Source organism: Bos grunniens, chromosome 16 (assembly GCF_055505025.1).
Source record: "Bos grunniens cultivar Pamir isolate PY7600 chromosome 16, Bosgru_T2T1.0, whole genome shotgun sequence".
Classification (NCBI taxonomy): domain Eukaryota; kingdom Metazoa; phylum Chordata; class Mammalia; order Artiodactyla; family Bovidae; genus Bos; species Bos grunniens.
The window spans coordinates 51,814,116-51,841,006 of NC_141180.1; the positions used below are offsets into that span (position 1 = coordinate 51,814,116).

The 26,891-nt window shown below is 38.0% G+C and overlaps 1 protein-coding gene across 12 annotated transcripts in view; it reads left to right on the top strand.

Moving 5' to 3' along the window:
- LIN9 (lin-9 DREAM MuvB core complex component) overlaps nucleotides 1–26,891 on the top strand; it is a 90,145-nt gene that overhangs the window by 27,291 nt on the left and 35,963 nt on the right. For 11 of the 12 annotated variants that reach the window (XM_086345082.1, XM_086345084.1, XM_086345089.1 and 8 more), the window contains 2 exons: nucleotides 181–306; nucleotides 9,654–9,811. In XM_086345082.1, coding sequence (XP_086201208.1) covers nucleotides 181–306; nucleotides 9,654–9,811 — 284 coding nt within the window. Of the gene's footprint in view, nucleotides 1–180; nucleotides 307–9,653; nucleotides 9,812–13,200; nucleotides 13,353–26,891 lie in introns of those variants that run through there. The other variant, XM_086345095.1, reaches the window with a different exon arrangement.

A 26,891-nucleotide genomic window follows, 5' to 3' on the forward strand; every position in this document is an offset into this window, starting at 1 on the left:
TAAATGTAAACGATTTAATTTAATTTTAGCACTTGGAATTTGTGCCCATTTTGTATATATTTGGGGTAGAAGTGAAAGTTTGGTGTCTTGGGATTGATTGATGTTCAAAATTGGAATGCATATTTTGAATTTTATGTCTCAAGCTGTATATTAACTTAAAATACAATTTCTCTTTTACAGACCACTTTTTGAAGGTGATAATGACTTCTGTGTGTGTCTAAAGGAATCTTTTCCTAATTTGAAAACGAGAAAATTAACAAGAGTGGAATGGGGAAAAATCAGGAGGCTTATGGGGAAACCACGGAGGTAAAAATAATGTTTTTGTTTAAAAGACTAGTACCAAAACATAACTTTCCAGAGTAGTTATATGTTAAATATATTCTATTGACCAGCGTTAATGTAGATGCTTTTTATACTTAGGCAACTTGTAATTAAATACACAATTTCATTTTTCTTCAGATCACAGGCCTTGAACATAATTTTTTTATATTAGCTGTGCCCCACTAAGAGAAACCCAAGTAACATGGTAGCTGCTGAGAGAGGGCATCAGAGGGCAGACAGACTGAAATCACAATCACAGAAAACTAGCCAGTCTGATCACATGGACCACAGCCTTGTCTCACTCAGTGAAACTAAGCCATGCCGTGTGGGGCCACCCAAGACAGACAGGTCATGGTGGAGAGGTCTGACAGAATGTGGTCCACTGGAGAAGGGAATAGCAAACCACGTCAGTATTCTTGCCTTGAGAACCCCATGTTCTGATTAGTATGAAAAGGCAAAAAGGACACTAAAAGATGAACTCCCCAGGTCAGTAGGTACCCAATACACTACTGGAGATCAGTGGAGAAATAACTCCAGAAAGAATGAAGGGATGCTGCTGCTAAGTCACTTCAGTCGTATCCGACTCTGTGCGACCCCAGAGACGGCAGCCCACCAGGCTCCCCCATCCTTGGGATTCTCCAGGGAAGAACACTGGAGTGGGTTGCCATTTCCTTCTTCAATGCAGGAAAGTGAAAAGTGAAAGTGAAGTCACTTAGTCGTGTCCGACTCTTAGCGACCCCATGGCCTGCAGCCTACCAGGCTCTTCCATCCATAGGATTTTCCAGGCAAGAGTACTGGATTGGGGTGCCATTGCCTTCTCTGAATGAAGGGATGGAGCCAAAGCAAAAACAACACCCAGTTGTGGATGCGACTGGTGATAGAAGCAAGGTCTGATGCTGTAAAGAGCAATATTGCATAGGAACCTGGAATGTTAGGTCCATGAATCAAGGCAAATTGGAAGTGGTGAAATAGGAGATGGCAAGAGTGAACGTTGACATTCTAGGAATAAGTGAACTAAAATGGACTGGAATGGGTGAATTTAATTCAGATGACCATTATATCTACTACTCGGGGCAGGAATCCCTTAGAAGAAATGGAGTAGCCATCATAGTCAACGCAAGAGTCAGAAATGCAGTACTTGGATGCAATCTCAAAAATGACAGAATGATCTCTGTTCGTTTCCAAGGCAAACCATTCAGTATCACAGTAATCCAAGTCTATGCCCCAACCAGTAACACTGAAGAAGCTGAAGTTGAACGGGTCTGTGAAGACCTACAAGACCTTTTAGAACTAACACCCGAAAAAGATGTCCTTTTCATTATAGGGGACTGGAATGCAAAAGTAGGAAGTCAAGAAACACCTGGAATAACAGGCAAATTTGGCCTTGGAATACGGAATGAAGCAGGTCAAAGGCTAATAGAGTTTTGCCAAGAGAATGCACTGGTCATAGCAAACACCCTCTTCCAACAGCACAAGAGAAGACTCTACACACGGACATCACCAGAAGGCCAACACTGAAATCAGATTGATTATATTCTTTGCAGCCAAAGATGGAGACGCTCTATACAGTCAGCAAAAACAAGACCAGGAGCTGACTGTGGCTCAGATCATGAACTCCTTATTGCCAAATTCAGACTTAAATTGAACAAAGTGGGGAAAACCACTAGACTATTCAGTTATGACCTAAATCAAATCCCTTATGATTATACGGTGGAAGTGAGAAATAGATTTAAGGGACTAGATCTGATAGATAGAGTGCCTGATGAACTATGGACGGAGGTTCATGACATTGTACAGAAGACAGGGATCAAGACCATCCCCATGGAAAAGAAATGCAAAAAAGCAAAATGGCTGTCTGAGGAGGCCTTACAAATAGCTGTGAAAAGAAGAGAAGCAAAAAAGCAAAGGAGAAAAGGAAAGATATAAGCATCTGAATGCAGAGTTCCAAAGAATAGCAAGGAGAGATAAAAAAGCCTTCCTCAGCGATCAATGCAAAGAAATAGAGGAAAACAACAGAATGGGAAGGACTAGAGATCTCTTCAAGAAAATTAGAGATACCAAGGGAGCATTTCATGCAAAAATGGGCACAATAAAGGACAGAAATGGTATGGATCTAACAGAAGCAGAAGATATTAAGAAGATGTGGCAAGAATACACAGAAGAAATGTACAAAAAAGATCTTCATGACCCAGATAATCATGATGGTGTGATCACTGACCTAGAGCCAGACATCCTGGAATGTGAAGTTAAGTGGGCCTTAGAAAGCATCACTACGGACAAAGCTAGTGGAGGCGATGGAATTCCAGTTGAGCTATTTCAAATCCTGAAAGATGATGCTGTGAAAGTGTTGCACTCAGTATGCCAGCAAATTTGGAAAACTCAGCAGTGGCCACAGGACTGGAAAAGGTCAGTTTTCATTCCAATCCCAAAGAAAGGCAATGCCAAAGAGTGCTCAAACTACCGCACAATTGCACTCATCTCACACACTAGTAAAGTAATGCTCAAAATTCTCCAAGCCAGGCTTCAGCCATACGTGAACCGTGAACTTCCAGATATTCAAGCTGGTTTTAGAAAAGGCAGAGGAACCAGAGATCAAATTGCCAACATCCGCTGGATCATGGAAAAAGCAAGAGAGTTCCAGAAAAACATCTATTTCTGCTTTATTGACTATGCCAAAGCCTCTGATTTTGTGGCTCACAATAAAGTATGGAAAATATTGAAAGAGATGGGAATACCAGACCACCTGAAACCTGTATGCAGGTCAAGAAGCAACAGTTAGAACTAGACATGGAACAACAGACTGGTTCCAAATAGGAAAAGGAGTATGACAAGGCTGTATTTTGTCACCTGCTTATTTAACTTCTATGCAGAGTACATCATGAGAATCGCTGGGCTGGAAGAAACACAAGCTGGAATCAGGATTGCCGGGAGAAATATCAATAACCTCAGATATGCATTTGACACCGCCCTTATGGCAGAAAGTGAAGAACTAAAGAGCCTCTTGATGAAAGTGAAAGACGAGAGTGAAAAGTTTGGCTTAAAGCTCAACATTCAGAAAATTAAGATCATGGCATCTGGTCCCATCACTTCATGGTAAATAGATGGGGAAACAGTGGAAACAGTGGCTGACTTTATTTTTTTAGGCTCCAAAATCACTGCAGATGGTGATTCCAGCCATAAAATTAAAAGACGCTTACTCCTTGGAAGGAAAATTATGACCAACCTAGACAGCATATTAAAAAGCAGAGACATTACTTTGCCAACAAAGGTTCATCTAGTCAAAGCTATGGTTTTTCCAGTAGTCATGTTTGGATGTGAGAGTTGAACTATAAAGAAAGCTGAGCGCCGAAAAATTGATGCTTTTGAACTGTGGTGTTTTAGAAGACTCTTGAGAGTCCCTTGGACTGCAAGAAGATCCAACCAGTCCATCCTAAAGGAGATCAGTCCTGGGTGTTCATTGGAAGGACTGATGTTGAAGCTGAAACTCCAGTACTTTGGCTACCTGATGCAAAGGGCTGACTCATTTGAGAAGACCCTGATGCTGGGAAAGATTGAGAGCGGGAGGAGAAGGGGACGACAGAGGATGGGATGGTTGGATGGCATCTCCAACTCAGTGGACTAGAGTTTGGGTAAACTCCGGGAGTTGGTGAGGGACAGGGAGGCCTGGCATGCTGTGGTTAATGGGGTTGCAAAAAGTCAGACACGACTGAGCGACTGAACTGAAATTGATGCCCCATTGTGTCCCAGAAAATATTTAAGGATGCCCTCACAAGCATTTAATGAAGCTGTGAGATTATATATACATTATTATTACCTTTTTTAAAACTCTTATTATGACTTCAAGATAATAAGTGATCCACTTATTATCCTTTCCACAAATGCATGTTTTACTTTATATAAAAATGAATCAAGTGAATATATCCAATATGTTACTTCCTGAGAATTACTTTTCAAATTATCTTTCATGTGAAACTACCTTTCCTTTTCTAGTGTTATCTTGCTTTCTTGATATATCAGAAAATCTTTATTACTTTTTTTTTTTAGTTTTATTTTATTTTTAAACTTTACATAATTGTATTAGTTTTGCCAAATATCAAAATGAATCTGCCACAGGTATACATGTGTTCCCCATCCTGAACCCTCCTCCCTCCTCTCTCCCCATACCATCCCTCTGGGTCATCCCAGTACTCTAGCCCCAAGCATCCAGAATAGTGCATCGAACCTGGACTGGCATCTCATTTCATACATGATATTTTACATGTTTCAATGCCATTCTCCCAAATCTTTCCACCCTCTCCCTCTCCCACAGAGTCCATAAGACTGTTCTATACATCAGTGTCTCTTTTGCTGTCTCGTACACAGGGTTATTGTTAGCATCTTTCTAAATTCCATATATATGCGTTAGTATACTGTATTGGTGTTTTTCCTTCTGGCTTACTTCACTCTGTATAATAGGCTCCAGTTTCATCCACCTCATTAGAACTGATTCAAATGTATTCTTTTTAATGGCTGAGTGAAATGTTGTAATATACTATATATCATTAGTTCTCATGTTTGATCTGTCAGCCTAGTAAAAGCTTGTTTAAGAGTTTTTCATTTTAAATGGTAGGAAAATTTAGGGAAGACTTGAAATATAAAGTGACTTGAACAAATAGACCTGGAATTTAGTTTACATGATTTCTATAGATAATAATGAAATTCAAGGAGAACTTTTCATTGAACTGGTTTACATTTATTTTATCTATTGTATTAAAAAGTGTCAGTGCTGCTGTTGTTTTAAGTATTTCCCTCGTTTATAAGAACAAATTAAAATGTGATGTGTATTGTGTTTAACACAGGTAATTTATGGTCTTTGGTAATTACTTTAGGCCATTTGGGGGCTTTTTGCTGTAACTTTACATGTTTGAGTAAATTGAGCCACACTGTTTCTGATTATTGTCAGAATGAGGTATTAGTCACTATTTTATTGTTTAGTTATAATTCTGCAGTTTGATTGTCATTATTTCTCTTGCTAATTTATCCTCTGTTAATAGGGTTACCATAACATTGTTGAATCTTAGAGTTCTTTACTTCATCAAGATAAATTAACAGTTTAAATCAAGTCTTTATTATCAGCAGAAGTTTGTAGTTTTTCTTTTTTTTAAGGAAGCTGACGTACACTACAAATTATTGATATGATATACTTTTTCAAATATCCTAAAAAAAAGAAGCCAGGAAAGAGCTTAGCAGGAAATGTGCAGAATACTCAGCATTCTAAAATCAGTCCCAGTGAAAATATCAGTAGGCCTTTAAAAAAAAAAAACTAGACCAACTCATTCTAAATTTCACATAAAGAAAAGAAATCAAGCAGGAAGAGCCAGGAAAATTCTGAAGAAACAAAGTAATGAGGGGAGATTGTGTTATCATACATATGTTTGTAGTATGTATTATCAGATATTAATGTTGATATAACATCATAATCAAAATGATGTCATAGTGGTACTTGAATAAAAAGATGAATTATAAAGGAGAGACAGTCCATGAAATTAACACAACACTGTAAATCAGCTATACTCCAGTAAGGTTAAAATATCTTTATTGAATCAAAGATGTCCACAGAATTTTAATACGTAATAACACTGATTGCATCTCAGGCATACAGGGGAGAAGGAGGTTAAATTATTTATTCAGTGGATATTGAGACCACTCTGAAGCAATCTAAGAAAACACAAGTTGATTTCATACCTCAGACCTTCCAGGAAAGATTTGAAAGGATCAAAGATTCAGATTTTTTAAATGAAGCAGTAAAACTACTAGAGGAACCTGTAGGAGAGTTTTGCTTAATCTTGAATTGGGGAAGATCTTTTTAATAGTCCCCAGAGCTAGGAATCATAAAAGAAAATATTGATAAATTTGATTTTGTAAAAAAAAAAAAAAAAAAAAAGCATTTTGCATTGCTCACCCCCAAAAAACCCCATAAAGTCAAAAGACAATGACAGAAATATTTATAATTCTTACCACTGCTGCTGCTGCTAAGTCACTTCAGTCGTGTCTGACTCTCTGCGACCCCAGAGACGGAAGCCCACCAGGCTCCCCCATCCTTGGGATTCTCCAGGAAAGATCACTGGAGTGGGTTGCCATTTCCTTCTCCAATGAATGAAAGTGAAAAGTGAAAGGGAAGTTGCTCAGTCGTGTCCAACTCCCAGCAACCCCATGGACTACAGCCCACCAGGCTCCTCCATCCATGGGATTCTCCAGGCAAGAATACTGGAGTCGGGTGCCATTGCCTTCTCCATTCTTACCACAAAGGACCAATTTCTAAGTATGTGAAGAACTACTAATCAGTTCAGTTGCTCAGTCGTGTCTGACTCTTTGCAACCCCACGGACTGTGGCATGCCAGGCCTCCCTGTCCATCACCAACTGCCGGAGTTTACTCAAACTCATGTCCAATGAGTTGGTGATGCCATCCAACCATCTCATCCTCTGTCATCCCCTTCTGCCTTCAATCTTTACGAATCAGTAAAAAATATCAAATAACCTGTAATAAAAATGTCTGTTTATACAAACAGTACCTAAGAAAGGAGAAAGAAGTGGCTCTTCTAAAGAGATGAAAGAGTTCAGTCTTACTTATAATGAGAAATAAAAAATCAAAGTATGCCAAGATCCTGTTTTTTAGCTATCAGAACAATAGAGTTCCTAAAGTTTGAATATATTGGGTTGGCAATGGTGTGGTGAAAAAGCCACCATTGGTGGTAAGAGAGTAAATTTATGTAACCTCTGGAGGGCAGTTTGGTAATAACTGCAAATTTACAAATTCCCATACTCTTTGACCTAGTACTTCTATGAGTAAAGAAGTACTCCATTTTATGGAGTATGTAAAGTATATAAAGAAGTATATCCATTTTATACATGGATAAAATGACATGTACAGTGCTATTTGTAGAAGCAAAAGATTTTTAAAAACCTAAGTGTCCATAAATAGAGGAATGATTAATTAAAATAGGATACCTCCATATAGGAAAAACTGAAATCATTTAATTTAAAATCAGAGGAAGTTTCTTATTTACTGCTAAGATACTTTAAGAAAGCAGAATACACAACAGAGCATATTGTAGCTATTTGAGAAAAATAGGAAGGGAACATAAGTATTTCTTGCATGTATATTTCTAAAGTATAATATCAATAAAGGGTGTGTAGAAAATTTATTGTCATCATCTGGAAGACAGAATAGGAAACCGAGGGACAAAAATGTTAGAGTTTTCTTTTTTTAATCTCATTTAGTTAGTTATTTTTGGCTGTGCTGGGTCTTCATTGCTACACGGGCTTTCTCTAGTTGCAGTGAGTGAGGGCTATTCTTTCTTGCAGTTTGCAGGCTTCTCAATTGCAGTGGCTTCTCTTACTGAGGGCATGGGCTCTAGAGTGTGGGCTCAGCAGTTGCAGTGCATGGGCCTAGTTTCTCTGTGGCATGTGGAATCTTCCTGGACCAGGGATCAAACTAGTATCCCCTGCATTGCAAAGCAGACACTTAACCACTTGACCACGAGGGAAGTCCTAGAGTTTTCAATGCCTTTTGAACCTTTTAAATTAGAAGCCTGTCAATGTATTTATTATGCAAAAATGCTATTTAAATAAAATTCGATTGCCAGAAGTGTGTATTATATCCAGAATGTATGAAGAACTCTGAACATTCAGTAATGAAGCTCAAACGGGAATTCCCTGGTGGTCTGCTGGTTAGGGATCCACATTTTTCACTGCAGAGGGCACATGTTTGATCCCTGGTTGGGGAACTTAAATTCTGTATGCTGTGTGGTACAACCCCAAAATAAAAAGAATCAAACATCCCATTTGACAACTTGGTAAAAAAAGTTTTAAATAGATAATTCATCAGTGATGTAGAGATATCATATAAACCAATAAGAGGATATTAAACATATTAATCAGTAGGAAAATGCAAATTAAAACCACAGTGTTAAAAATTTACACGACTAAGCATGCCAAGTGTTGGTGAATCTGTGGGAAAACTTGAACTCTTATACACTGCTGATGGGACTATAAAATGGTATAACCACTTTGAAAAAACTGTTCGGCAGTTCCTGTCCCTTTATTTTTTTTTTTTATAAGACTTATTTTTTTAAGAGCAATTTTAGATTTGCAACAAAATTGAGAGGCAGGTACAGAAATTTTCCATTTACTGCCCTCCCCCGACAATGAGGGTGGCCTCCCTCATTGTTAGTATCTTCTGTCAGAGCGGTCCATTTGGGACAGTCGATGAACCTGCATCAACACGTGATAATCATCCAAAGTCCAGAGTTTACATTAGAGTTCACTCTTGGTGGTGTGCATTCTATGGGTTTTGACAAATGGTGACACAGCCACCATTATAATATCAGTATTTTACAGAGTATTTTCACTGCCTTAAAAATCCTCCAATTTCTACCAGTTCACCAACTGCTGGTAACCATGGATCTTTTCATTGTCTTCATAGCCTTGCATTTTCTGGAATGTCATATATTAGGATCACACAAAATGTAGCCTTTTCAAATTGGCCTCGTTTACTTGGTAGGATGCATTTCAGGCTCCTCCATGTCTTTTCATGGTTTTAGAGCTCATTCTTCTTTTCTTTTTTTTTAACTTTTAATTTTGTCTTGGGATATAACCAACTAACAATGTTGTGATAGTTTCAGGTGACCAGCGAGGGGACCCAGCCATGCATATACATGTATCCATTCTCCCCCAGATTCTTCTCCTGTCCAGGCTGATTGATATCTTCATATGTTCATTATCTTGACTGTAGTGATAGTTTTGTGGATATATATTTTATGGTATGAAAGCTATGTTTAAATACCTTTGGTTCATCCTAGAATTTGAAAATAGAAATAAGATGGGCCCTGAGAATAAGAGTACATTCAGTATTCATACTTAAAGACAGAAAATATGATTAAAAGTTTACACGGCAGCAGGTCTCATCTTTAATTCCTATATTGATATGCTCACTAGGTCACAGGAAAAATATCATGTTCTTTTGAATAGAATATTGAAATTGAACTTTGTTCTTAAGAGAGGACCTGGGATCCAGATGCAGTTTTGTCAAGGTTGGTGAACAATAGATCCTCCTGCTTTGTAGGAAGAAGCAATCTAGACTCGCTTATGTGTCTTTCAATCTTGCAAGATCCTGTTTTTAAAACAACATAAAGGTAATTTACTTTCAAGAGAAAATTATTATTTTTAAGAACCCATTTTTAAATACAGTACTCAATGAAAGAAATAAAGGGATTAGTGATATGGATGGTGTGACTTGAAGTTTTTATATAGGACAGTTATCACTTTATATGATTTTTATAATTTATTCTAGATGTTCTTCTGCATTTTTTGAGGAAGAGAGATCAGCATTAAAACAGAAACGGCAGAAAATAAGGCTCTTACAACAAAGGAAAGTTGCAGATGTTTCACAATTCAAAGATCTCCCAGACGAGATTCCTTTGCCCCTGGTTATTGGAACCAAAGTTACTGGTAGGTAAAGATAAGCTTATTACTATTTTGACTTGTGGTTTTTCACCAAGATAACCTTTCTTAGACAAATGGCCTTTACATTTAGAAAGCTTAAACTATATTTCTGTAGCAATATTCTGTAGAGGTTACTGTTCTTCATCTGTGAAGTCTGTGTTTTAAAGTAGTTGGATAAAAGTGTACATCTTCAAAGCAGTGTCTTCCACAATGTAAACGGCCACAAAGATGAAATTTAAAATGAAATGTAATGTTTAAATTTTTTAAATTTTGTTTTATCTGTGCTTCTATATTATATTGATTTTCTTTTCTGACCAGTCTTACCTGGTTAGTTCACAAACACTGTTGTTCTTGTGATCTTTAGGTTTATAAATACTCCATTTCTAATGACTAAATGACTAAACTACCTACTGAATAATTTAGTTTGCTCAAAATTTTGTAAAGACGTAAATTCTGTCAATTTGTAGGTAGTGATTCTATATGGTCACTTCAGTTACAACATTGAGGGAAAGTGCCACTAAAATCTCAAGTTTAGGTTAATCCTTAATAATTTGGTAATCTAAAATTACAGTTTATGTAATACAAGCAATAGCAAGGTGTTCAGTGAGTAGATAGAGTTAAAGTTTGAAAAAAATCATTGGATTAATCAGAGAGTATTTTCTGGAGGAAACGGAGCCTTGAATTACATATTTATATCATTTTTTCCTGGTTATAAAAGTGGCACATTTTTTCATTATATTGTAAAAATGGGTAGTGAAGAGGAAAAATAGACAACAGGGAAAAGGCTATATCATGCATATGAAATGCAATTGGAAAAGAGAAGAATGCATTTAGTCATAACCCACCATGTACAGAAGTTATAGGTGATATATATGATCTCTCCCTTAACAAAATTAGTCTGGGAGTGAGGATGGAGATAGAGTGAGGAAGAGATAGCTTTCCTGAAAAAATGTGTTAGTTCTAAAAACCCCATATACATAAGTAGATATACAAAGTCTACAATGTAGACTAATCAGAGAAATGCTGACGTGAATAGAGTGACTTATAGACCCAACTAGGAAATCCTCAAAAGTTAATTGCTCCAGAATTTTAAGGACTAGTGATATTATTTGATAAGAACTGAAAGTTTTACAAAGGATCAGTAAGTAGGTACTTTTTTACAATGCAGAATAGGGGGACTAGATGTATCAAAATATGAAAGAAGTTTGTAGGAATCAACTACTAGAGCTTTTGAAAGTTTCTATTTGGTCTAGGGGAGGTGTCAGCATATGATAAAAAATTACTAAACCTATGAAGAAACAGAAAACAGGTTCTATAGTTAAGACCAAAAGCAATCAACAGAATTAGATGCTAGGGTGACTCAGATATTGGAATTGGTTTCAAAATATATGTTATAAAACATGTTCAAGAACTTAAATGTACATATGGTCGTAATTAATGGGGATATCACAGTAGAAAAATGGAAATTACTTATATAAAATAAATAGAAAATTAAAAGTATAGTGTCTGAAAAGAAAATTTCTAAATGGGCTTAAAAGCATATTGAAAACAACAAAAAGTAAGAGTCAGTGAACTTCAGAATAAATCAGTATAAATGATCCATTGTGAAAACATGGAGGGAAAAAGTGGAAAAAACATTCATAGAGCCTCAGAGACCTGTGGGACAATATTGACTCATTGGAAAAGATTCTGATGCTGGGAGGGGCAGGAGGAAAAGGGGACGACAGAGGATGAGATGGCTGGATGGCATCACTGACTCGATGAACGTGAGTTTGAGTGAACTCTGGGAGTTGGTGATGGACAGGGAGGCCTGGCGTGCTGATTCATGGGGTTGCAAAGAGTCGGACACGACTGAGAGACTGAACTGAACTGAAACATATAATTAGTGTAAAAGAGAGGCACAGTGGCATGTAAAAAGACAAAAGATTTGATTTTTTTTTCTTCCAGTTTTATCGAGATGTAATTGACATACAGTACTATAGCTTCCCAGGTGGCACAGTTGGTAAAGAATCCACCTGCCAGTCCAGGAGACACAAGAGATGTGGGTTCGATCCCTGGGTCAGGACGATCCCCTGGAGGAGGAAATGGAAACCTATTCTAGTATTCTTGCCTGGAAAATTCCATAAACAGAGAAGCCTGGTGGGCTACAGTCCATGGGGTCTCAAAGAGTTGGACACAACTGAACGCATGCACATGCACACACATGTACACACACACAGACAAATACACAAGAAAAGTCAATAAGTCATAAAGATTTAACTTAAATCTACAACATTTCCTGACCTCAGAGAAGTGGCCTTTTGTAAGAGATCTCCTGTGCTTCCCAGCAGCTCACTTCCCTCTGGTCACCAGAGCTGTATTCTCTAGGGGTGCTCCCTGTGTGGGCTGCCTGGATCCTTCTGTCGTGGTGGACTATTTATGGACAGTCTGGTAGGTGTGGCTGACCCTCCTTCTGGTTGGTTGCTAGGCTCTGCCTTGTGGAAGGCTTCTGTCTGTGGGCTAGGTCATCAGGTGGCTGGTTGTGGAACGGGGTGGGGAGTCCTGGGACTGATGCTGGCTCACTGGTGGGTGGAGCTGGTTTTGGGGTGGGTGGTTGCAGATCTAGATCTGGGGTCCCAGATCTAGTGCTGGTGGGTGGGCCAGTTCCTGGCATGGCTGCCTGGGGGTGAGGGTGTGGTCTGGGATATCCCAAAGTTTGTGTCAATGGATCTGGATCTTGGGGCTACTGGTTGAGGGGTCCAGAGCGTCTAGGAGCAGCTATCAGCCTGCTGTTGGCAGACCAGAGCCCCTGGTTTTCCCCGGCCTAGTGTCCCACCACTGGTGAATGGGGGCATTTCCACCATGTGCAGCTAGCTGAGGGGCCAGAGGTATCCCAGAGCTGGTATTAGCCTGCCAGGACTCAGTGGGTCTTGGAGCTGGTGCCAGCCTGCTGGTGTGTGGGCTGCATCCTGAAATAGCAGGCCCTAAGGCTGTGGTGGTCCTGGGGCTAGCGTCCACCCAGTGGAAGATGAGACAGGGTATCAGATCCCCTAGCTGGTGCCCACCCCTTGATAGATGGAGCTGGATCCTGGATTTTCCATCTGTAGGACTGGGATATTGGAGCTGGTGTCCACCTACTGGTGGGTGAGGCTCGGTCCTGGGGCTAGTGCCAGCTCACTGGTGGGCAGAACCAGTCCCAAAGTCCCTGGCTACAGGGCCCTAGGGGTGCGTTGGTGTCAGTGGTGGGTCCTGGGCCCTCTGGTGGATAAGGCCAGGTCCTGAAGCGGCTGTGGGCTCAGGGACTTCCTGCTGGCCAGCTGGTGGGCGGAGCTGTGTTCCCGCCAAGATAGCTGCTTGGCCTGAGGTGTCCCAGCACTGGTGCGGACAGGCTGGTGGGCGGGGCTGGGTCTGAGCCTGCTACCTTAGAGTGAGGATTGAAAAATGGCGCTTGCCAGCGGCAGTGTCATGGTTGAACAAGCTTCCAGAAATGCCTGCCACAAGTGTCTTTTTCCCCTGGATGAGCTCCACTTGGCTCCTGCCTCACAGGGAGGCTCTCCGAGATCAGCAGGTGGGTCTAACCAAGGCTCCTTTTGAATTACTGCTCTTGCACTGCGTCCCAGAACGTATGAGGTTTTGTGTCACCCTTTAAGAATGGAGTTTATTTCCCACAGCACTCTGGCTCTCCTGAATGTATGCTCTGCTGGCCTTCAAGGGCAAACATTGTGGGGCTTGTTTTCCCAGTGCAGGACTTCCAGTTTGGAGAGCCACAACTGGAAGTCTGTGGAGTTCAGATCCCCTTGCTCCTTCGGAAGAACTTCTACAGTTGTGATTATCCTCCCCTTTGTGGGTCACCCTTGTGGAGGTATAGTTCCTGACTACTGCGTCCCTGTCCCTCCTTCGTGTCTGGTTATGGTTCCTTTATGTCTTTAGTTGTAGATCTTCTTTGCTTGCCTTCTGGTCTTTCTCATCAATACTTGCTCTGTAATAGTTATAATTTTGTTGTGCCACTGAGAAGAGGTGAGCTCTAGATCTTTCTACTCCGCCATTTTGGCCACTTTAGTCAAATTTAATTAAAAAAAAAAAAAGTATGCGTCTTTAATACTCTGGGCTTTCCGGGTTACTCAGTGGTAAAGAATCCACCTGCCATTGCAGGAGACGCAAGAGGTCAATCCCTGGGTTGCGTAGATCGCCTGGAAAAGGGAATGGCAACCCGATGCAGTATTTTTGCCTGAAAAAATACTGTAGCCCATCAGTCTCTTCTGTTCATGGGATCACAGAGCCGGGCACGACTGAGTGACACACACACGCCACATACCACACGTTAGTACTCTAAAACCCAAGTCATACACCCACATGTGTACAGAACCCCACAGTTAGAGCAGATCTTGAAAGCAATCTTAGGAAAACAATATATATAAGGAACAGTGATACAGATAGCTGCTGACTTCTCATGGGAAGAGAACACTAGATGTTACCTCAAGTGAAAGTTTCAGGTTGAGGGGAAATGATACTAAATGGAACCTTGACTATAGAGTCAGAACTCCAGAAATGGTAAATATACGCATTAAATGTAACTGTTGTGTTTCAAGTTTCTTAAATTTGTTGTGAAGGCATACAGTATTAATTATTATTAGAGTGTAATACGTGAAGAGTGGATATTATAAGCCTTAGAATATTAAGGTTCAAAAACCTTAGATTTTTGAACATTTTTGAACATGTACATCAGATTAGCTGGAGAGCTTTATAAAGGACAGGTTGCTGGCCCCTGCCGTAGAGTTTCTGATTCAGAGTCAGGGGTAGAGCCTGAGAATTTGCATTTTAAGAAGTTTCCAAGTATCAGGTGTTGACACTGCTGGAGTGCACTGTACTTTGAGAACTAGTAAAGGAATTACTTTCTTTTTTTTAATTTAATTTTTATTGAGGTAACTTTGGTTTATAACACAAGTTTCATGTGTATGTTTTTTCTTCCTCTTACACTGTAGCATGCTATCCACAAAAAATGTAGTTCTTATCTCTCACCATACAGGTGATCCTCTTTATCTGTTTTACCCCCCACCTCCATCCCACTCCTTCCCCTCTGGTAGTGACTGCTCTGTTTTATGGCTGAGTGGTATTCCATTTATGGTAATCACTATTGTTTTTTTACAGTGGAGCTGTATTTAGTGTGTCTGTGTGTGGAGCATGTCTTTTTCTATTCTTTCATTGATAGACACTTAGGTTATTTCCATATCTTGGCTGTTCTAAATAAAGCTGTGATGAACATAGAGGTGCATATATCTTTTTGAATTAGTATTTTTGTATTCTTTGGATAGGTACACAAGTGGGATAGATATGGATAGATCATGTGATAGTTCTAATCTTAATTTGGAGGGGACTGTTTCTCCATAGTGACTGCGCCTGTTTACACAGTGTATGAGGGTTTCCTTTTCTCCACATCCTTGCCAACCCTGTTATTTCTTGCCTTTTTGATAATAGCTATTCTAACAGATGTGATGTGATATCTCATTGTGTTTTTTTTAATTGAAGTACAGTTAATAAACAATTTTGTGAATAAAATTCCCTGTGCTATACAGTAAATCCTTGTTGCTTGTCTGTTTTATATATAGTAGTTTGTTAATTCTATACCCCTAATTTACACCTCCTTTTCCAATTTGGTAACTGTAAGTTTGTTTTCTATGTTTGTGAATCTGTTTCTGTTTGGTATATAAATTCATTTGTATTATTTTTCTGATTCCATACACAAGTAATATCATATAATTTGTCTTTGACTTACTTCACTTACTGATACTCTCATCCATCCATGTTGTTACAAATGTTTCATGCTTTTTTATGGTTGAGTAATATCCCATTTTGTGTGTGTGTGTGTGTGTGAGATATATGTGTTTGTATATTTATATATATAGAGAGAGAGAGATTCATATCTTCTTAAACCAGATCTATTACTGGGCATTTGAGTTGTTTCTGTCTTGGCTATTGCAAATAATACTGCTGTTTGCAATGCTGATGAACACTGGGGTGCATGTATCTTTTCAGATTAGAGTTTTTCTCATTCCTGGATAAATACCCATGAGTGGGATTGATGGATCATATGATAACTGTATTTTTTTTCTGCCCATTTTTTAATTGGGTTGTTTGTCTTTTTGTTGTTGAGTTCTTTATATATTTGAGATATTAGCCAATTAATGTATATATGAGTTGCAAATATTTTCTCCCATTTGGTATGTTGTCTTTTCATTTTGTTGATGGTTTCCTTTGCTGTGCAGAAAGTTTTTAGTTTGATATGAGCCCATGTATTCAATTTTGCTTTTGTTTCCCTTGCCTGAGGAGACATATCCAGAAAGATATTGCTAAGATCAGTGTCAAGGAGCATGCTACATGTGTTTTCTTCTAGGAGTTTTATTGTTTGAGGTCTCTCATTCGAGTCTTTAATCCATTTTGAGTTGATTTTTCTGTGTGATATGACATAGTGCTTTAGTTTCATCTTTTGCATCTGGCTGTCCAAGTTGAAGGAATTACTTTTTAAAGTGTTGAGAGATATACCTAAAAAGCCAATAAAGAAATTAAATTGACATACTAACGAATTCTCAGTTAAGTGAAAAGATGACAGGAAAGAAAGTACAGAGAAGTAGAAAATAAATAACAAGATGGTAGACTTATATCTCGCCCTTTTAAAATTATATTAAATCTCAATGAACTGAACACTGTACTTAAAAAGTAGAGATTATCAAACTGAATTTTTTTTAAAGCCACACTCAACTACAGTTGACCATTGAACAGCATGGATTTGACATGTTTGAATTGTGTGAATCCATTTATTTGTGGATTTTTTTTTCAATAAACATTGACAATTTGGGAGGAGATTTGACAGTGTGAAAGAACTTGCAGATGAATTGCTTAGCCTTGAAATATTGGAAAAAATTTTAAAAGTTAATATGTCATGAATGCAGAAGATATATGTAGACATAGTCTATTTTATCATTTGCTTCCCATAAAATGCAACAGTGAAATTCATCAAAACTTACTCCCACAAACATAGACTATACATTTACCATTGAGAGAAATGGAAGCAAACATAAAGATGCTGTATTCAACTGTAACTTCTCAAAATTAACTGTAGTACACACTGCACTGCTGTAAAAATTTCGTAGCAACCTTCTATTGCTATTGCAGTGAGCTCAGGTGTTTCAAGTATCTGCTTAAAATGCTATGTAATAGTAATCATCTCCATGTGATCAGTTTGCAGCAAAATGCATGTGATTGCCTTAAAAAGTGATTTCTTATAGTTTTCAGATATTTTTCATTATCTTTAGTGCAACAGCATAGACTATGAATAATTTCATAGGCCCATATGAAGTGCCACAGTGATGCTGGAGTTGCTCCCAAGAAGCAGAGAAAGGTTATGACATTACAAGAAAAAGTTGAATTGCTTGATATGTATTGTAGATTGAGCTCTTCAGCTATGATTGCCCACTGTTTCAAGATAAATGAATCCACATAAGGATCGGTGTTAAAAAAAAAAGAAAGAAAGAAAGGAAATTTGTGAAGCTATAGCTTCAGCTATGCCAGCAGGTATGAATACCGTGCATTTTTTGAAATATCTTTTTATCTCATAATGAAAATGTAGCTCTTATGTGAGTGTAGGATCTACATAAGGAAGACAGACCTATGGACAACAAAGCAAAAGGGATTGAAGGATCTAAAGCTAAAGAATTTAGCGCCAGCAAAAGATGATTTGATAATTTTAAAAAGAGGTTTGGTTTAATAAATATCAAGATGATAAGAGAAGCAGCTTCTGCCAACCAAGAGGCAACAGACAGGGTTCCAAATGCCTTTGAGGAAATCATGGAAGAGAAAGGATATCTGCCTGAACAGGTTTTTACTGCCAACAAGTGTCCTATTCTGGGTTTAAAAAAAAAAAAAAAAAGAAGAAGCCTTATTAGTAAGGAAGAAAAGCAAGCACTGGGATTTAAAGCAGAAAGAGATAGGCTAACACCTGCAAATGCAGTTGGGTTTATGATCAAGACTGCCCTTATGTATAAAACTGCTAACCTCGGAGCCTTGAAGGGGAAAAATAAACATGAGCTGCCAGTCTTTTGGTTGTACCACAAGGGGTCCTGGATGACAAAACCCCTTTTTCTGGATCGGTTCCACTGATGCTTTGTCCCTGAAATCAGAAGGTACTTTGCCAGTAAGGAACTGCCTTTTAAAGTTCTTTGATATTGAACAATGCCCCTGGCTACCCAGAATCCCATGAGTTCAGCCCTGAAGGCATTGAACACAGATACAACATCTATAATTCAGCCTTTAGCCTTAAGGACCTTTAAGGCTCGTTACACATGGTACTCTATGGAAAGGATTGTCAATGCTGTGGAAGAAAATGCAAATAGAGAAAACACGAAAATCTGGAAGGATTATATCATTGAAGATATCATTGCTGTTATAGAAAAAGTCTGATAGAACCAGTCAAGGAAATCATGAAAGAGATTGTAGCTTTATGAGATGAGGCGGGGGAAGGTTGGGGGCGAAGGGGTTTGAGATGCAGATATTTTCAAAAACTAATAGACATCACACCAGAGGAATTAACAATGCAACTTGATGGAGATGATTGCTTCCGAATTAGTGCCAGAAAAATAAGGAAGAAGACATAGAAGATGCAGTGCCAAAAAATAGATCAACATTAGACAATCATGTGTCATCAGGGAAATGCACATTAAATAGTGAAATCAAGAACTTGACAACACCAAACATTAGTGAGAATGTGGAGCAACAGGCGAGAATGCAAAATGGTACAGCCACTTTGGAAACCTGTTTGGCGATTTTTTACAAAGTTAAACATATTTCACCACATAATCCAGCAGTCACGCTCCCTGTTGTTTAACCAAATGAGTTCAAAACTTATTTTTGCACAAAAAAGTGCACATGGATGTTTACAGCAGCTTTATTTGTAATTGTCAAAAGAACCACTGTGTCCTTCATTAGATGAATAAACTGGTATATCCTCACATGGAATACTATTTGAAGCTGAAGTGAAATGAGCAGGAATTCCCTAGCAGTCCAGTGGTTAGGACTGCGCTTCCACTGCAGGGGGTGCAGGTTTGATCCCTGATTGGGTAACTAAGATCCCACATGCTGCACAGCCAAAAAGGATAGATAAAATAGCAATAAGAATAGAAAAATAATTATACAAATAAATAATAACTGATCAACTAGATATCTATATGGAAATGAGCCTTGACCTTTCCTCATGCTATACAAAAAGCTTAATTTAAAATGGACCAAAGGGCTAAATGTAAAAGCTAAAACTATAAAACTTCAGTAAGTAGACACAGAAAAATATCTCGTGATCTGTAAGTAGTCAGAGATTTCTTGGATCTGACAAAAATAAAGGTGATTTTTTACATTGAGCTTGAATTTAAAACTTCTGCCCACTAAAAGCCAACACTAAGAAAACAAATAGGCAAGCCATATACTAGGAAAAAATATTTCCAAATCTTATATCTGAAAAGGGACTACATCTAGAAAACATAAATAACTCAATTATTTAGTGCTAGAAATATAAATAATTCAGTTAAAAAAATTAAACAAAATACTTGTGTAGAGGCTTCTCAGAGAAAGATATATGAATGGCCAATAAGCACATGAAAAAACACTCAGCATCAATTAATCATCACGGAAGTGCAAATTACAAGCATAATGAAATACCACTACACACACCAGAATGGCTAAAATTGAAACTCCTGATAACATCAAATGACAAAGATGTGGATCTACCGTAATTAATTGTTGATAGGATGGTGTACCACTTTGGAGAAAAGCAGGACAATTTATTTATTTATTTAATTGGAAGCTAATAACAATATTGTAGTGGTTTTTTCCATACATTGACATGAATCAGGGGTGTACATGTGACCCCCATCCTGAACCCACCTCCCTCCCCATCCTGTCCCTCTGGGTCATGTCAGTGCACCAGCCCTGAGCACCCTATCTCATGCATCAAACCTGGACTGGTGATCTATTTTACATATGGTAATATACATGTTTCAATTCTGTTCTCTCAAATCATCCCACCCTCACCTTCTCCTACAGATTCCAAAAGTTCTTTACATCTGCGTCTCTTTTGCTGTCTCACATATAGGGTCATCGTTACTCTTTCTAAATTCCATATATATGCATTAATATACTGTATTGGTGTTTTCTTTCTGACTTACTTCACTCTATATAATAGGTTCCAGATTCATCCACCTCATTAGAACTGATTCAAATGCATTCTTTTAAATAGCTAAGTAATACTCCATTATGTATATGTACCATAGCTTTCTTATCCGTTTGTCTGCCAATGGACATCTAAGTAAAAGCATGACATTTTTTTTTTTTTTTTAATAATCTTGTCTGGCTTGCAATGCAGCTCTTGAACAAGTAGAAACGTCAAACTCCTTTCAAGATGAGACCGACAATTTTTAATAAAATTAAATTTATGCCTGCCCTATGACCCACCAGTTCTGCTACATGGTATTTAAGAGAAATGAAAAGTGCTATTCACAGAAGGATATGTACAAGAATATTCATAGCATCTTTGTTCCAATCTTATAGCCAAAACCCAGATTCGCACCAACAATGGGCGAATGGATAAACATAACATGGTATTTTCTTGCAGTGAAATATAAACTGACAATATAAAGAAACTACTGATGTATAGATTAACTTCAGACAGTATGCTAAGCAAAGAAACTGAAAACTAAAAAATGTGTGTATATGGTTCAATTTATATGAAGTTGTAGAACAGACAAAATTAGTTTATGGTAGAAAAATATTATCAGAAAAGTGGTCACTTTTGAAGAAAGGATTGCCTGGGAAGGGGGTACTTTCTGGGATAAGAATATTTCATGACGTGATAAGGATGGATGATATCGTTTGTCAAAACTTATAGAATTATATGCTTACATTTTCATTTTACTGTATGTAAATGTTACCCAGAAAGAAAAAGTATATAATCAAGCAAAATTTCACACTCCTTATTGGGAAGAAAGTTTTTAGTAAAGAAGGAGTAGTAGACAGAATTTTCCTCAAAAACAACAACAAAAGGAATTTTTAAAGTAACTGATTTGAGATTGTGCAGTAAGTGGAAAGGCAACAGGTAAAAAGTGACTGTACGTGATTCTTAGATACACAATTAAGAACACAAGGGTTTTGACAAACACCAAAATGATGGAAAATTTGAATAGTGGAGAAGTTTGGGGGCAATGTCTAGACATCATACTTTAGCCACATTGTATTAATTTAAGAAGTTATTCATCAATTGTCCTTTTTGCTCTGAGTAGTTCTAGAACTCTGTGTAGGCAGAGAAGTCAGGGTTTAAGAAGAGATTTTTTAAATGATTGGCTTGTTAAGAAATTTAAAGAATTGGAACTGTCCTAAAAGTAATGTAGGTTATCTAAGTCTCTTTTTCTTGCATTGTGTATTTGACCTTATAAACAGTCAGAGGAGTAGAGTGGCCATGTAATTTATCACCCAAATAAGCATCTTCTGAGAGTAGAGGAGGAGGTGCTGTTAATAACTGAGGTAGGGTAACAAGTGTAAATGAACATTGTCTAATATGATTTATGGATTAATAGGATTTACTCTACCTGATGTTTTTGAAATCTCTGTAAAGTATTCTCAAAACCTTAGGATAAAGGAAGTGCTGATAACAACAATATTTTTTTCTTGCTTTGCTGACCAAGAGTCTGTTTTTTACCCCTGAGTTATCATGTGTAATATACTAACTTACATTGCTGCTTTTGCTTCTGTTATCTTAGGTTTGCTTTGTCGACACTAGTAATCTAGTACAGAAATGGCTGTTAATGAGAGGGCTGCCTTAGAGATGAAGAAGTTTAAATATTTTTTAAAAATCTTTGAACCAGTTAAGTAAAACTGGTTAGAATTTAGTCATCACTCGAACTGATAGATACTCCTATAATAATAGGGGAACCTGATTTCAAATATAGATCTGTGGTAAAGGGACATAAATGATGTCCACATAAAAATTATGGAAATGTCTTCTTTTTGTTGATTTATAAAAGCAATACATTCTCAAAGCAAACAAAACAAAAATACCACAGAAGTGTAGAAAGAGAGTTTTCTCTAAAGTTTTATAAATCTCCCTCTAAAGTTTGGTGTATCTAAGTATACAATATATGTCAGAACATAAGATGGTCCTCCATCCAGAATATATGAGTTCTTACAGTATTCATGTTATAAGTATTCTTTTAGTTTATTTTATATAACAAAGTCTGCTTGATGAAGACTCAGTAATTTCTAATTTCTTTTTGTTTTGGCTGGAGAAAGTATTCTGTATGGTTTTACTTCTTTTAAAGTTGTTGAGACTTGTTTTATGGCCCGTCATCTGGTCTGCCTTGCAGAATGTCCCATATGTATTTCAAAGGACTGTGTATTTTGCTGTTGGGTTGAGCATTCCATTTTCCTGATAACACTGACTCTCTTGTCATTATGAAATGTTCCTCTTTGTTTCTGGTATTATCACTTACCTTTGTTTAGTGGCTAAGTCATGTCTGACTCTGTGTGTGTGTGTGTGTGTGTGTGTGTGTGTGTCCGACTCTTTTGCAACTCTGTGGACTGTAGAGTGCCCAGCTCTTCTGTCCATGGGATTTTTCAGGCAAAAATAATGGAGTGGGTTGCCATTTTCTTCTCCAGGGGATCTTCCTGACCCAGGGGATCTTCCCAACCCAGGGATCAAACCCACATCTCCAGCATTGCAAACGGATTCTTTACCGCTGAGCCACCAGGGAAGCTCACGCCTTATCTTCACTTTTTATTATATAGCCATCCCAGTATTCTGTTGTTACTGTGGTAAATGTTTTTCCATCCTTTCACTTTTAACCTTTTTGTATCTGTGAATCTGAAGTGTGTCTCATGCACACCCCAGTGTTCATTGCAGCACTGTTTACAATAGCTAGGACATGGAAGCAACCTAGATGTCCATCAGCAGACGAATGGATAAGAAGTTGTGGTACATATACACAATGGAGTATTACTCAGCTATTAAAAAGAATGCATTTGAGTCAGTTCTAATGAGGTGAATGAAACTGGAGCCTATTATATACAGTGAAGTAAGTCAGAAAGAAAAATACCAATACAGTCAGATCAGATCAGATCAGTCGCTCAGTCGTGTCCGACTCTTTGCGACCCCATGAATCGCAGCACGCCAGGCCTCCCTGTCCATCACCAACTTCCGGAGTTCACCCAGACTCACGTCCATCGAGTCAGTGATGCCATCCAACCATCTCATCCTCTGTCGTCCCCTTCGCCTCCTGCCCCCAATCCCTCCCAGCATCAGAGTCTTTTCCAATGAGTCAACTCTTCGCGTGAGGTGGCCAGAGTACTGGAGTTTCAGTTTTAGCATCATTCCTTCCAAAGAAATCCCAGGGCTGATCTCCTTCAGAATGGACTGGTTGGATCTCCTTGCAGTCCAAGGGACTCTCAAGAGTCTTCTCCAACACCACAGTTTAAAAGCATCAATTCTTCGGCGCTCAGCCTTCTTCCCAGGCCAACTCTCACATCCATACATGACCACAGGAAAAACCATAGCCTTGACTAGATGAACCTTTGTTGGCAAAGTAATGTCTCTGCTTTTGAATATGCTATCTAGGTTGGACATAACTTTCCTTCCAAGGAGTAAGCGTCTTTTAATTTCATGGCTGCAGTCACCATCTGCAGTGATTTTGGAGCCCAAAAAAATAAAGTCGGACACTGTTTCCACTGTTTCCCCGTCTATTTCCCATGAAGTGATGGGACCAGATGCCATAATCTTCGTTTTCTGAATGTTGAGCTTTAAGCCAACTTTTTCACTCTCCACTTTCACTTTCATCAAGAGGCTTTTGAGTTCCTCTTCACTTTCTGCCAAAGGGTGGTGTCATCTGCATATCTGAGGTTATTGATATTTCTCCCGGCAATCTTGATTTCAGCTTGTGTTTCTTCCAGTCCAGCGTTTCTCATGATGTACTCTGCATAGAAGTTAAATAAGCAGGGTGACAATATACAGTCTTGACGTACTCCTTTTCCTATTTGGAACCAGTCTGTTGTTCCATGTCCAGTTCCAACTGTTGCTTCCTGACCTGCATACAGATTTCTCAAGAGGCAGGTCAGGTGGTCTGGTATTCCTATCTCTTGAAGAATTTTCCACAGTTTATTGTGATCCACACAGTCAAAGGCTTTGGCATGGTCAATAAAGCAGAAATAGGTGTTTTTCTGAAACTCTCTTGCTTTTTCGATGATCCAGCAGATGTTGGCAATTTGATCTCTGGTTCCTCTGCCTTTTCTAAAACCAGCTTGAACATCAGGAAGTTCACGGTTCACATATTGCTGAAGCCTGGCTTGGAGAATTTTGAGCACCACTTTACTAGCATATGAGATGAGTGCAATTGTGTGGTAGTTTGAGCATTCTTTGGCATTGCCTTTCTTAGGGATTGGAATGAAAACTGACCTTTTCCAGTCCTGTGGCCACTGCTGAGTTTTGCAAATTTGCTGGCATATTGACTGCAGCACTTTCACAGCATCATCGTTCAGGATTTGAAATAGCTCAACTGGAATTCCATCACCTCCACTAGCTTTGTTTGTAGTGATGCTTTCTCAGGTTTATAATTCAGTATTATAGTCACCATGTTGTACATTTTGTACATGACTTTTTGTATGTTTACAATTTTAAAAAAATTTATGGAAATATAGTTGATTTACAGTGGTTGGTTTCAGGTGTATAGCAGGGTGATTCAGAGTGATGTGTGTGTTTGTATGGATGTGTCCATGTGTGTGTATATATATATTCTTTTTTAGATTCTTTTCCATTATAAGTTATTACCAAATATTGAGTATGGTTCTCTCTGCTATACAGTAGGTCCTTGTTGGTTATCCATTTTATATAGACTTAACTTATCTTATACTCCTTCCTTGGTGGCTCAGACAGTAAAGAATCTGCTTGCAACGCAGGAGACCTGAGTTCAACCCCTGGGTGGGGGAAGATCTCCTGGAGAAGGGGATGGCAACTCACTCCAGTATTCTTGCCTGGGAAATCCAGTTATTTTATAATTGAAAGTTTGTAACTTTTGACCCCGTGACTTTTGACCCAGCTCACCCTCTGCTTTTTAATCAGTGATTAGTCTGCTCACAGTTAATGTAGTAGTTGATATGGTTGAATTTTGCCTGTCATGCTCTTTGTTTACAGGGTGTCTCATATCCTTCATGTTCCTTTGTACCTCCTTTGCTGCCTTCCTGTGTGTTAAGTACTATATAAAATTCGTATACAAGTTTTACTTAGTATAGTTACATAGTTAGGATTTGTATATTAGTGTACAAATTTAGTATACAATTTTAATTTCTCTGTTGTTATTTTTAGATGTTTTTTGAAGGTTTTGTGTGTGTGTGTTGCTCTGGGAAATACAATATGAAGGGTTTTTTTTCCAGTATGAACTTTGAACATATCAGAATCTAATTAATACTGAATTCATTCTGATAAAATATTGCAAATTTATTCCAATATAGCTCCATTTTCTCCCACTTTCTTATTACTGTCATCATCAAATGCATTAGATTATATCTGTGATCATCTGAGAATATAGTATTACAATTATTGCTTTAAATAATCTTACTTTTTAAAAATGAAATGAAGAATATAGAAAAAGTGTTGTATTTTGTATACACTGTTTTTTATATGCACCCACATATTTACCATTTCTGGTGTTTTTCTTTTCTTGCTGTGAATTTTGGTTACTGTCTGGTATTGTTTCCTTTTATTACATAGGATGTGTTTTCGTATTTCTTCCTATCTTGTCTAGTAGCCGCAGATTCTGTTTATCTGAAAATGTTTCCATTTCTCCTACATTTGTGAAAAATAGTTTCACAGGATATAGAATTCTTGACTGACAGTTTTTTCATGTTAGCACCCTGAATATGTCACCCTATTGCCTTCTGACTTTCATCCTTTCTGATGAGAAGTGAGAAATGTACCTGTTCGTTGTGCTGCTATTCTCCTACATGTGATGAGTCATTTTTCTCTTGAAGCTTTCAAAATTCTTTCTTTGTCCTTGGATTTTGGAAGTCTCACTACGTTGTGTCTAGATTTGATGCTCTTTAAATTTATCCTATTTGAGGTTTATTGAGTTTCATTGATAAGTAGGATCTAATTTTAAAATTAAATATGGGAGATTTTTGGCCATAGTGTTTTTCTGCTGCTTTCTCTCCTTCCCTTTCCATCTCTCATTACAAATATGCCGGTGCATCTGATATCTTTCTCCAGCTCTCTGAGGCTGTCTTCATTTTTCTTCAGTCTTTCATTCTCTGTGTTCTTCTGATTGGATAGTCTCTATCTTGATCTCTCTTCAATAGAGCAGAATCCAAACTTATCACAATATATTATCTAAAATGTTCCCTGATGCTTTTTTTCATATCTTCTTTTTAATTCTACAGTTTCTGTTTGGTTCTTTTGTACAGTTTCTGTGAGATTCCTATTGAGTCATTGTCTTTAATTTTCTGAACATATTTATAAAACCTACTTTTGAAGACTCTGCTAATATATCATCTCTTTCAGTTTCTACCTACTATACTTTTATTCTGGGTAAGAATCACGCTTTTTTACTTTATTACATGTCTAGTAATTTTTGGTTAAAAACTAGATGTTTGAGATAATGTATTATAGCAAGTCTGTTTTCTTTCTTTTTTTTGAGAATTGTTGTATTTCCTTTAGTAACTTGCCCTGGGAGCTCAGATGGTAAAGAATCTGCCTGCAATGCAGGAGATCCTGGGTTCAATCTCTGGGTCGGGAAGATCCCCTGGAGAAGGGATGGCAACCCACTCCAGTATTGTTCCCTGGAGAATTCCATGGACACACATGGAGTCACAAAGAGTCGGACATGACTGAGCAACTGACACTTTCACTGTGCAACCACCGATTTCTCTGCTTAGTTTTTGTTTGCTCTTTTATTAATTTTTAATAAATAAAGTCATGCAGACTTAGTGGTCAGCCAGTGACTTAGGCAGAGGTTGTACTCAAACATCTTAATCCAGAAAGGCCTTAGACTAATCTGTGGGTGGAGTTGGGTAACACATACAAAGTTGATGT